The following is a 13,579-nucleotide window of genomic DNA, read 5'->3' as shown; positions in this document are numbered from 1 at the left end:
TTAGGAAATGTCTTATTTTTTTGAGGTGTGCATCTACACTTGGCATTATATCAATTAAGATAGAACCATAGTAGACTTCTCGTAGCTTGTGTCACGAAACAAACCATGTAGTTAAATATTTTTAAAGGCTTATTTTGAAATGAACTTTTAACACATCTTCAAATCATAACATACATTATACCTTTCATTTACAAACATTAATAAAGGTATTTTTAATTGGTTTTGAAATAACTGACTAACAAAGTTGTAAAGAGGTATCCAGTGCACAAGGGTTGAACAAGTGCAGAACTCTTCACACAGGGTTGGAAGTTTGTTTCCTAATGTCATACTTCTGAAAACATTTGGACATGCACATTACTTTATACCTCAAAACAAAGTTAAGTTTTAAATATCTTGTTTGACCTTGTCTGTAATCTGTTGACATGACCAAAGGAAATACTGAACTTGTGACTTGCAGAGATACTGCTTTATTACAATGAAATACATTTACTGTTATGAGGTCACCTTAGCCTGCACTCTTAATAATTTTGTTGAACCTGGCAAAGATATACTCAGTTGAAAATGTTTGTCTCATTATCTCTGCTTATATCCAAACTTTTGTGACAGCTTTAAATACAGTTTAACTGATGTGTATGGAAAAAGTTTTAAATCTAAGAAGCAAGGTTTAACTGATGTGTATGGAAAAAGTTTTAAATCTAAGAAGCAAGGTTTAACTGATGTGTATGGAAAAAGTTTTAAATCTAAGAAGCAAGGTTTGACATTAAGTCATAGCCATTCTGAACATCTGATCTTGGCTGTTATAAACATATAGTTTATAATTATGTATTACAAATGACATTTTTGAGGTTACTCATTTACTGCAGTATGAAGAAATGTTCTGGAATTCCAAATGGAAATCAAATTTATTGATAAATATACATTACTGGTCATTGTTAACACATGCATGTTTTTTCCATCCCGTTGCAGTATGAATCATACTACTAAGAAAACGTAAGTGCATTGTGATTGAAAAGTATTGGTTTGGCACACTATTTAAGCCATTAAGAGACCTTTGACAATTAAAATCTGAAGTCTTGATATGTTGTAACTTTATGGGGAAGTTAACATGTAAATTCAAGTGACCTAAATGTACTTCATACATAAAATACAGTCAGTGGATATTCTTGTGATGGTTTATCACCTACAAAGTAAAGCACAGATTACTGTGAATAAGAACAGTGATTTTGAATATCAGGATAATGTTAGTGCAGTTGAATCTGGTTTCAGGAGATGCTGATGAAGTTGAGGGTGACCCTAATGAAAGTAGTGCTGTATCTTAGAAATGGCATCTGTCAGTGGAAACCTCTAATCAAAGCTATTAACACCATTAGTATTTGTGAATTGCTAACTAGCAGGAAGGCACACTTGGGCAGCACTGTTTCATGGTTGTAGGACTACTTTTCTAATCACGGGGGGGTATCTTACTGATCAATTGGTAAATAACTTCGCTAGTTCTACATGTAATAGCAGTTAAATCCTAAATTGTGACCCTTTCTTTGTATAGTATCTCTGATCCTCAAAGAGAAGTACTTACTTGTAATTAGACTTCACCATTAAATATAAATGTAGAAAACAGTTAATTTTTGAATGGTGCAGATTTTATGAAATGTAAAAGTTATGCAAGTATTATAAGCTGGAAGGGAGGGAAATTGACATAGCAATTTTGGTTCCTTAACTATATTGAAAACTTAGTTGAATGATTATAGTTGGAGTGAAAGGTTTGTCCATTAAAAAAAATTAAATTGTGCCTCAGTTTCAAAGAAAATTAGTTAAATAAGCTTGTTTCTAAATTGACTTCATCTGTATGCCTTTTACAGATGAAGACCATAAGTACATCTTTGCAATTATTCAGAGCCATCTTACCTACTTTATCATACTACCTTTTACCCCTTTGTAATCTTAAGAACTTTTAAATTAATCAATAACAAAATATTAGGAAGGACCCTGGAATTCAGACTTATTGTCTCAATGATGCACACAAAAGCTTAGTATATTGCTTTTTTGTGCTTTAATGTTAATAGTAAATAGTTTGGTTTCGCAACAAGTTCACTTTGTATGAAATCGGACTAATCAATAATGCCATTTAGGATTTATGTGACATAGTAGTGCACATTTTTGAACATCAAAACTTTCATACTGAAACTAGATTCATTGACTATGAATCCTTCAGTTAATTATCTGTTCTTGACATTCTTGTTATTAGAAAATATTTCAATTATTGTTCACCAGGAACACTCCCTATCACGATGTACACAGTAAACCTTACCCTTCATATACTTTTGTTATTGATTAATTTAAAAGTTCTTAAGATTACAAAGGGGTAAAAGGTGGTATGATAAAGTAGGTGAGATGGCTCTGAATAATTGCAAAGATGTATTTATGGTCTCATCAAAGATGGAATTAGCCCAATGCCTCCAAACCTTAATGAATTTCATTTACTGTATCTTGTTGCTAAAAACTGTTCAAATAAATTGTTTTTTACTACTTATGGCAAAGCATGTTTAACTTGTATAAGTTAATAATGCATTAACTCTGTATAATAAACTTGGGGTTTACTATTTAGTAATATTGAAAAGGAAAGGGTTTATGAAACCACTTTAATTTATGCTTAAAACATAAGGCATGAAAGGAAAATTAACATTCACACATTGGTGCAAAGTAATATGATTTCTACATCACATGAAAATTCCTTGTCTGAAGAAAACATACTGCAGATACAGTGGTCCCTCATTTAATGAGCACTTCTCATAACAAGAATTTGTTTTAACATTTTATCTTCTGCAAGATTTTCCAATTCACGTGACCACAAAAATTAGTTTTAACTAGCACAGTGCAAGATCACATTTTTATCTTGATTTGATAGTATCATGAAAACTTCCGTATTTGCTGGTTAAATCATGCACATGATACGGAATTTTCTACACTTTCCTCTCAGCTAATCACAGTGCTCTGAAAAGCTTTTGTCATAAAAACCTTTTCTATGGCTCTGGTGTTTGTATTACCAATAAAGAAAAAATAATGCTACATATAATATATAAAACTGGCTTTTAAACTGTACTAATTGGCTAGCTAATAACCATCTTAAAATGAAACAATGCTTGTGATGCTGAATATGGGCTTCCTTCCTCAACTATTTTGACCATATCTGCTCATAAAGAAAAATGGAGTGGTAAAACTTTTGTTAATTTGGATCACATAAAAGCAAATTTCATAAGTTTTGAAGTTATTTGTGGAAAAGCCCAAGAGATTTATGAAGATCTGGAGAGAAACTTGTCAAGTGGTTCAGACACTGAAATTGATGAATTTCAGACAAGTAAGGGCTGGTTTGATAAATTTAAAATAAGAGCTGAAATTGAATCCCAGAGTATTGAAGCAACAGAAAGTATCCAGAAGGCAACTTGGTGTTTACTGCAGAATATGGGTGATTAGGGAGTTGTTTAGTGTATAGGCATCAGAAGTTTTTTGTTTTTTTTCCCTTCTGTGGCAAAGTACTTAATAACAAATAAAGTGCCTTTGAAAATTCTGTTCCTTATAGACAGTACTAATTGTATGAAGGTCCAGTTTGACTTCATTGTCTCCTAACACAACTCCAACCTTGCAACAGCAACATATGGACCAAAATGTGATCTGCAGCTTCAAGAAACTATATGAAAAAGATGTTTCGGAGACATCATCAAGCAACTTTAACAGATTATAATTTAAGTTTTGCAACATTTTAGAAGACAAAGTACAACATCGTGAAAGCTATAAGACTGATTGTGGCAGCATGGCAAGATGTTTCAACTTGCTGTATGAATTCAGCATAGAGGTCATTGTGGCCAAAGGTAATCCACAATACTGAGAGTTTTCAAGATAAGGCAATAGAAAATGTGGGTAAGGAGATTGTTTCAATAGGTCATTTAATCAGACTTGAAGTAGCTATGGAAGATGTTGAAGAACTGGTGCAATCCCATGAGAAAAAACTTTCTCCTCAGGATTGGTAGCAGTTAAGGGAGATGACTGAACAAGACACTGGAGAAAAGGATGATTACATCTCTACATCAGACATAAAAGGACTATCTAACACTAGGAGATGTTCAAGTAGCTTGCTGCAAAACATCCTAACACTGAAGTAACTGAACTTAATGTGTTGTGAAATGGAGGACAAAGTGGTTTCCTGCTTCAAAAATTAGCTTAGCTATGTGTAGAAAACAAACAAAAAACAGAGGCATTCAGCAAACTTAAGACAGTTTTTTTCACTAAAAGGCAGTAAGAAGAGTCTTCATCACCCAAAATACAAGAAAATCAGCTTTTCAGGAACCAATTAATGAGCTAAATTGAGGGACCACTGTATTTGAAACTGAAATAAATTGTGAAATAAATAAATTGTATTTATCAATGAATATTCATTGGAATTAAGCTTTCAACACTAATTTTAATACTTAACAAGCAGTCATAACAACTTCATATAAAATAGTTGCCTATTTATAAAAATTGTTTTTGACTGAAGCAACTGATGGATTCAAGAAGTTCTTTGCTCAAATAACAACACTCCTCCCAACGATTCTTGGTTGCATTTGTCATTATCTCCAGATTCTCTGTGTACTTCAGGATGGACTTTAATAACCTGGTAATTAATAAAATTAAACTTGTACATTGGTACCAGAGAAATAAATCTTATATAAGGTAAATACTCCCATAAATTGCCTTAATAGTTACAATTTTAAAACAACTGAAAACCTTGGACAATATTAAGTTCACTGCTCAACTAGATAATTTCTTTCATAAATATGTAATGAAAGTATGATTTGATGGAACAAATTAAAGGAAAAGTTCTTACCTTGTAACATGATGTTGAGTTTTTTTCTCTAATGAACTTAATTTATTAATGTACATAAAGTTCACTAATATTGTTATGAACACTACTTGTAGTGATCTTGTTAAAACAGGAACACTGGAAGAAATAAGAACAAGTTTATATATATAAAACGAACTTCACAAAAGATTCATTTCAAAATGACTTAGAATGAAATATACATTAAGTAAGAACATTTAGTTCATTTGTATATTCTACACTAAATCGTTCCTCAAATTTATAAAATGTAATTTTCTGCAGAAGCTATTCACTTAATACCTGGAAAATAATTCAAGTACAAAACAAAGAAATTTCTGTAAATTCATAAAAAATTAATTATTATTCTTGGAGCACTTCTATTAACATTTTAGTTGCCAAACTACCAGTATAAAAACAAAAATGCTTAAAACCAGTGACTTTCCACTTGTCATCATACCAAACCTTCCCTCCTGGTAAAGAACTTTTACTGAGAAAAATCATGTAAAATGTACCAGAGATCTTCAAATTCTAACTAATAAAATATCATTATCCTTAAAGATGACAAACATAAGATCTCATCAAAGTATATCAAGTAAACATCTCTCTTACAGTATCAACCGTCCTTACCTACTCAATCAACTATGTTAGAGCTATCTACACTGCCAAAAACCTTCTTTTAACATGTTCATCTGATAGCGTAAAATAATTCATTACCTGCATAAAAATCGTGAATAAGTCAACCTTTGCCGAGAACGCATCTTTTTCTTACACCATTGATAATAACAAATTTGAAGTCCATCTGAAACTTGGTCAGCAGCAATGATTATGTGGCTTACAATCTGTCGAAGTAGCGTTGTAATTTCACCTTCATATCTTGGTCTGTACAAAGTTTCTGGTTGAAGCTTTTTTAATATATTGGACAGTGTTTGAAAACCACAATGTACAAGATCCCTGTTAAAAAAAGAAAAGTTTGAGCTTGTAGATTAAAGTGTTTTTCATTGATATATATACACTGCTTAAATATTCATCTAATTCATAAATAACCATCTATCAGTAAACATAACTTTGTGTAGAACTACAGTGATGATAACTTTTAATAATTCTTATGAACAGTTCAAGGTATGTTTTACTTATTGCCTTGTTGAGCAGGGTAGTAATTCAGAAGATCAAAAATCAACAGATGATGAACTTGGTTGCCATAGAGCTCAGGTCACATCAGATCCTAAATATCTACTTTTGACTATTGTGTTTGTACTTACATAGGTACAACTGAGGCAGAGATGGTGTAGGTGGAATATGTTTGATGGTGATGAGAAAAATGAAGTTGATTCATGTGACATTTGATCCTATGCTATCAAGAAAGCCTATTTGTGTAGCAGTTTTGGGAACTGGAGATTGCTGAGAACAGGAATGGCAAACAGAACATGTACAGCTCTGTCTCAAATGACTACAAGAGAGCTTTACTTGTTTCCATGTGAGTGAACAACTTTGACATACTGAAACAAAATGTACAGCACAAAAATTATCCATAAATTCCAAGAGGACAGTCAAACAATTATTTGAGCATGATGAGATACATTCCTTTTGTGAGAGAAGCTCAGGAAAGACGTTAGAACATTTAGTAAGGAAGTTTCCATGGATACATGATCTTCCAGCTGAAAATGAAACCAGAGTAGAGATAACTCACTTGAAGAAATTATCCAAGACAACTGTGAGGCCTTTTAGGTGTTGCACATTCACCACATCTCAGTTGTCTGTTTTGAAACACGTGCAATAATAAAGATATTCAAGAATAAAATTAAAAATTTGATTGGAATCATGGTCCTTCCATCTGATCAGCATATAAAATTCAAAATTACTGATCTCAAGCATGCTGCTAAACAGGACACTATGGATGGTAATGTTGGTCCTGAGGAGTGTTATAACATAATAAAGATTTAAGCATTGAGCTTGCACATCTGTTCAATTTTAATATTATTGCTGGAGTTTAAACTGATAGATTATTCTTCACAAAGATTTACTTTATCTTTCAATTTATTGAAATGTTTCCTCATTATTCTAGAGATATTAGTTTCATTTGATCTGAGACATGGATGTCCTAAAGGGAGATTTTTGTTCTAAAAATCCAAAAATCAAATACAAGTTAATCCTTGAAGTTTTAAATACACATATCTCACAAAAGTGTAATGTAATTTGAAATTAAATGGTTAAAGTTGATAGTTTTGAATAGCTGTTGGAAACAAATAAGAATTTATGTAATTCTGAAAAAAATTCTAAGGCTGTTATCTTAAATATTAATTATTCTTTATAGAATGCTATCAAAAACATATATCTTGAACTGATGAATTAAAGTAATCCAAAACACTTAACAAGACAAAAACTGTTCTGTAATATAAAATATAATAAAATTCTGTGAAATAATATCTACTTACTTTTTGATATCATCATCAACACTATACAAATTGCATATAACCTGAACGTATTGAGTTACATCGAGAGATTTGTCTGTTGTTTCACCACTATTAGGTGGATCATTTAAGTCAGGTATAGGACAATTCTTCCATTTCATCACCTTGTTGATTGCCTGAAAAAACTGTATCAAAAATATAAGAAATAATCTGTAACAATTCTTCATATTCTTCTGTTTCCATACACAAAGAATATTTGCATACAGTATGCTAATATCATACTAAATTAACAAATAACAAATTGATTGTGCCACTGCATGAAACTTTATCTGAGTAAAGTTAAAGAAATTAAAACAACAGGTTTTCTTAAGTTTAACTTTGTAAGATAACTTTAATACCAGAATACTATAAATGATTATACAAAGTATATCATCAGAAAAATTCAAATGTTTCTCCAGTAAAAACCTTTATGCAATGTTATGAATCCATAAATATGTAAATTTCCTTGTCTCTTTTTCTTTTTTTTTAATGTAAAAATAAACAATATTCTTCAGAATATTAAACCATGTGTTTAAAACTGATAGCTAAACCATTCCCAGTGAAGCTTGGATAGCGTAATTTCAGAACCATGCTTACCTTTCCTTTTAAAATACTGAGTGGGTGGAACTTTGGTTTATAGTTGGAAGCAGCTGTTATCACATCCTTAACATAAATCTCCTAAAATAAAAAAAAAAGAGCTAATGTATGTACTACATGCAGTATCAATTTCTACATATTAATAAATGGCCTTTTCTTTAACCGGTTTTTGGGTCTTTCCACGTATGAAATTCTTAAAATCAGTATTTTAAAAATAAATAATGTTCCAATTAAACAGTTACCTTCTACTGAAAATGCAGCAATTTCAAGTTACTGTTTTTTCTTGCATGTTTTATATTAATACTTTCATACTCTTTGATTTTATCAAACAAAAATATTAAATGAACACAAGTACTTATATGTTGTGTCAATTTGATATCATCAGTTGTTGAAGTTAGTTGCCTATACAAATAATAATTAGTCTTAGGTGATCATTTCTTAAAAACAAAGTAACAAGTTTTAAATCAGTAGATACCAAGTATTAATTTGTGTTATCTTATATTTTGGCTACTAATCTGCTGTAGTCTTCAGGGAAGTCTTAAGGAATATTTTCGAGTTGGTTTTGTTTCTTTTACAGTTCACACAAAATTGCTTCACTAGCCATTCTTAAGTTGATAGCCTAGAGGGAAGGCAGCTAGAAAAAACACCATCCACTGCCAACTCTTGGACTATTCTTGCAGAAAAATGAGCATGATGGATGATAGGGATAATGAATGTACCAAATTACCACCAAGAAGATTAAAGATCAAATCAAAGCCACTATAAACATCAAAACAGTACTGAGTTCCCTGAGGGTGGCAGTTAAAACACAGAATAAACTACATAATAATTATCATTTAGGTTATAAAAAGTTACTAATTAATAAATGGACTAAGGTTAATGTGTAGGTTACTAACCCTAACAATGATCAAAATCATTTGATAATTTCAGTTACTAAAAAAATTCCTCAAAGTGATCCAGAAGGAGAGTTGTTTATACTTTATGAAGGAGTGATTTGTGCTGAAATAAATCCAAGTTTCTTCTGACATCTTGTTTTCTGTATGAACTACAGAAGACATTGCTAAAACATTTACTGATGATCCAGTTAAAATTATACATATCTCATTACAAACTTATGAAAATATAATGGAAGCTATTATCTAGAGTGTTGAATTAGCACCAGAAAAGTTTGATTATTATAATATTATTATAATAATAATTTATGTTTGAAAAACTTGTTAGGATGCTTAATGGTAATTCTATTAATGGACAAAATAGCTCAGGTTTTGACAGCAAAGTAACAGAAGTGTCTGGGGTGATCTTAGCTCATTTTCCCTTGTAACAAAAGAAAACTAAATATAACTAAAGAGAAACTGTAGCAATAAACTAGTTAAGTAAAAATAAAGAAACAGTTATGGTTGAACTAGACAAAGGAAATGGTACAGTTGTCTTAAATAGAAGTGACTAGGTACTTTCAATAAAATCTGATGAAAACTAAAAATTCAGAAAAGTGAATCATAAAATAGAACTGTCCAATTACATGAACAGCTTCAAATATAGGAATCCATAATAAGGAACTAGAAATTTTTTAATTATTTTCTTGAAAGATTTGAAGTGAGAATAATTTTGAGATCTGTTGAATAATGTGACTGATTTACAATTTCACAAAGAAGTTTAGTGGGAGAGTTTTCATGCCAAGTTCTCATATTTTAACATTCTTTTACATGAGACAGTTCAATTTTCAAGATGTTACAATTTGAGGAGGCCTAAATAACTCAATTTTTATTGAAACTTAGATAATATTAAATAAACTCTGCCTTCCAAAATCTCATTTTAAGATTAATAACAGTATTTATGTCAAATAAATGGCATGGCTGGAGGTTCATGACTTAGTCTAGTAAATCTGTTTTTAATGTTATTATGAAAAACAATAGTTGAGTATAAATGTGTCTCAAGATGGCTGGGATTAAAACTTTTATTAAAATATAGAACAATATTTTGACCTTTTTAGGTCATCTTCAGGTTAATTTGAACAGTAATTTATTGAAGTTTCTTGTTTTTAATCTACAGAAATACAAATCTTTTGAGACACAAAAGTGCACCTAAGGAAAGTTTAGTGATCACTATGTTAAAAAATAGCAAACTACACACTTCTTATTTGTAAATTTAAATGTTATGGTTTATATTAGTATATTACATATATAACAAAACATTATCTAAAAATATTCTTGTAATTTCACATAAAAAGCAATACTTTCATACACAGTTCTTTAACCCTGTCTCTCAACACACAGAGTCACATGTAAAACATTGCTCTTTAACTACGAAATAAACTTACTTTCAACTTAGAACCTATCCTTAAAAAAATGAAATCTTATGACCTCAAGATTACATAAAAATTACATGTTTATAGATATATATCACTTTAATGTTAATTGACCAAAACACAGACAGAATTATTTCCAAAATTAACTTGCAAATCTACTTCACAAAGTTAAAAGCTGTATGTGAGGTTTAACTGAATGTTTCCAGACCTATGCTTTGACAACATATTTTCAAAACTGCTTTGCTGTTATTCAATATGAAAATATGCAGATTTTAACAATGATTCTTGAAAGTATAAACAAGACAAGGAATCATTCTATATCTCAGAACAGCTGGTATGGGTATTAACACTTTTACTGATAAGGAGAGAACAATGTTTTGACCTTCCTAAGATGTAGATTAACCTGAAGGTGACCTACGAAGGTCAAAACGTTGTTCTCTCCTTACCAGTAAAAGTGTTAATACCAATACCAGCCATTCTAACATATATTTTTATTTTAAGTAAAACAAAAAGAAATCATTCTTTTCTGATTTTACTTTTATTGTGATGAGTTCTCAAATGTGAGTAATAAAAAATATAATTTTAATTTTTCTGATTGTTAACTTTGTAATTTTTGCTATGTCATTCTGTTGGATATATTCATATTTTAATCAATAAAACATCGGCAATAAAAATATGAAAACAATGAATTTAAGTTTAAAACATCATTATTAAAAAATGAAACATGTTTTTAAAGCAATTCAGTCAATATAAAGTGTTACATAAATTCTGTCTTACAGTTCAATTGTAACTTTTTGAACATATATTTTGGTGAGAAATAAGAATTACATAATAATTATTATTTTTATTAAAGAGCACTAGGAAGAGAGAAGGACATCAAAAAGTTAAGGTTTTATAGCTCTTTAATTATGTATTTTAATTACCTTTTATAAAATGTTTACTTTATAAATATTTGTACTTATTAATTCACCCTGTCCAATACAGCTTGCTAAAGATGAAATATGCATATCCTAAAACATTTAAAAATTAAATTTTTGTTACTGTACACACATGTGCCAAATGTTCATTATTGTTCATCATTAAACTTCAGTTACTGTCAAATGAATCTGCTCCTAGTGTTATTAAATGGTAATGTTGGAATCATATGCTACCTCTATTTCATTTGCTCAAAAAAATTGACTTCAACTCCAGAAATTATCATTGGGTATTCAATTCTTAACAACTACCAGCACATATTTACTGATTTAAAATAACTGATGTTTCCCATTATTTAACACCAAAGTCTTATGTGTGATATAAAGATAATTATGTTTTTTCTAATAAACTGTGTGTGATCAAGCAACTATCTGTAACTTCATATTTAATGAGATATTACCAGAGCAAGATTTTCTACAATGATCTTTATATTTTAGTTTATTAAGTAGTGAAAACACCTTGCGTGTACTAAGTGAATAGTAAAACATTTTTCAAAATTATTAAAAATGAAATATCACCACAATTGTTACCTGCAGAATTCCAGTAGAGGGACAAACAAATTTACAACAGATAGCAACTGATATGTTCAAAATATGGTTAACCAAATGGTGTGGAATGTCTTCAAGCAAGACTTCTCCATGACTTAGTCTGTCCCTTACTCTTGGTCCCTCCGGATACACCAGTAAATCCAAGAAAAGTTCCTACAGGATTGATATGTAATTCAGCATTTGCATGGCTTATGTGCTACAGAGCCACTAGAAGCAACTTAAAAATACACACTATAATTTAAAAAGCAGTTGAATCCTACAAGAAAATACTTAGAAGAAACATTGAATATAATATAAAGTTATACACTCTAAAGTCATTTATTATACTTTGCAAAATTACTTTCAGTAAATTGATGAGAACATGTACAGAATATGATAGCAAATCAGAAAGCATCATTTTATATACATACAGTCATATGAAAAAGTTAGGACACCCTATGAAAGCCTGTGTATTTTTGTAACATTTTTGGATATATAAATATTTAATCCCAATATCAACAATACTGAAAGATTATAGGAATATAACTAAACAATTAAAACTGAAGAAAAAACTTTTCAAGATCTTCTGCAAATCTAATTCTATAAAAATGCATATTCTAACTGAGGAGAAAGTTAGGACACCCCACCTCCTAATAGCTAGTGTTACCCCCTTTGGCTGAAATAACTGCAGTGAGATGCTTCTTGTAGCCATCTACCAGTCTCTGACATCGGTCTGAAGAAATGTACCCCACTCCTCAATGCAGAATTCTTTCAGCTGTGAGATGTTTGAGGGGTATCTTGCATGTACAGCCCGTTTCAAGTCACCCCACAGCATCTCAATGGGATTAAGATCTGGGCTTTGACTCGGTCATTCCAGTACTCTCCATTTCTTAGTTTTCAGCCAGTCCTTGGTGGATTTACTGGTGTGTTTTGGGTCACTGTCATGTTGCAGGGTCCAGTTCCACTTCAGCATTAATTTTCGTACAGATGGTCTCACATGATCCTCAAGCACCCTCTGATACACAGCACAATTCATGGTGGATTCTATGATCGTGAGCTGTCCAGGTCCTGCTGCAGCAAAGCAGCCACAAAGCATGACACTTCCACCTCCATGCTTCACAGTTGGTATGAGGTTCTTTTCCTGGAATGCTGTCTTTGGTTTATGCCAAACATGTCCTCTGTTCTGGTGTCCAAATAATTCAATTTTGGACTCATTTGTCCAAAGAACATTATTCCAGAAGTCCTGGTCTTCGTCTACATTCTCTCTGGCAAACTTCAGTCTGACCTTGATGTTTCTCTTAGAGAGCAAAGGTTTCCTCCTTGCACACCTCCCATGCAAGTTAAACTTGTGCAGTCTCTTTCTGATTGTAGAGGCATGCACTTTCACATCAACAATAGCCAGAGCCTGCTGTAGATCCTGTGAAGACATGTTAGGGTGTTTGGAGACCTCTTTTAGCATCTTGCAGTCTGCTCCCGGGGTGAACTTGCTTGGACGACCAGATCTGGGCATGTTGACAGTTATTTTGAAAGCCCTCCACTTGTTGACTATTTTCCGGACAGTGGAATGGCTGATTTCAGAATCTTTTGGGATCTTTTTAAATCCCTTACCAGACTCATGAGCTGCTACAATTTTCTTTCTGAAGGTGTCAGACAGCTCTTTTGCTCTCACCATGGTATTCACTTTCACTTGAACAGTCAGGTGCACACCGAACTAAATGTTTGAGGTTTAAATAGGGCAAGCCTTATTCCAAATGCTGAGTAATGATCTTCTAATCATGTGAACCTGGTGTGATACACCTGCAGGTGAGTTGAGCCATTTTAAGTGGGAATAAATGCAAGGGTGTCCTAACTTTTTCTTCAGTTAGAATATGCATCT

The 13,579-nt window shown here is 31.5% G+C and overlaps 1 protein-coding gene across 7 annotated transcripts in view; it reads right to left on the bottom strand.

The window, feature by feature from the left end:
* Positions 1-4,433: 4,433 nt before the first annotated feature.
* The window catches only part of LOC143249418 (endoplasmic reticulum membrane-associated RNA degradation protein-like), a 45,848-nt gene continuing 36,702 nt past the window's right edge, over positions 4,434-13,579 (bottom strand). For 5 of the 7 annotated variants that reach the window (XM_076499238.1, XM_076499241.1, XM_076499239.1 and 2 more), the window contains 6 exons: positions 11,707-11,877; positions 7,897-7,977; positions 7,285-7,445; positions 5,567-5,803; positions 4,859-4,972; positions 4,434-4,645 (listed from right to left, as the gene is read on the bottom strand). In XM_076499238.1, the coding sequence (XP_076355353.1) occupies positions 4,504-4,645; positions 4,859-4,972; positions 5,567-5,803; positions 7,285-7,445; positions 7,897-7,977; positions 11,707-11,877 (906 nt within the window). In that variant the 3' untranslated portion in view covers positions 4,434-4,503. Of the gene's footprint in view, positions 4,646-4,858; positions 4,973-5,423; positions 5,804-7,284; positions 7,446-7,896; positions 7,978-11,706; positions 11,878-13,579 lie in introns of those variants that run through there. The other 2 variants (XM_076499240.1, XM_076499242.1) reach the window with 2 other exon arrangements.

The sequence above is a fragment of the Tachypleus tridentatus genome, chromosome 4 (assembly GCF_004210375.1).
Source record: "Tachypleus tridentatus isolate NWPU-2018 chromosome 4, ASM421037v1, whole genome shotgun sequence".
NCBI classification, from domain to species: Eukaryota; Metazoa; Arthropoda; class Merostomata; order Xiphosura; family Limulidae; genus Tachypleus; species Tachypleus tridentatus.
This window is presented reverse-complemented; position numbering and strand designations above follow the sequence as displayed.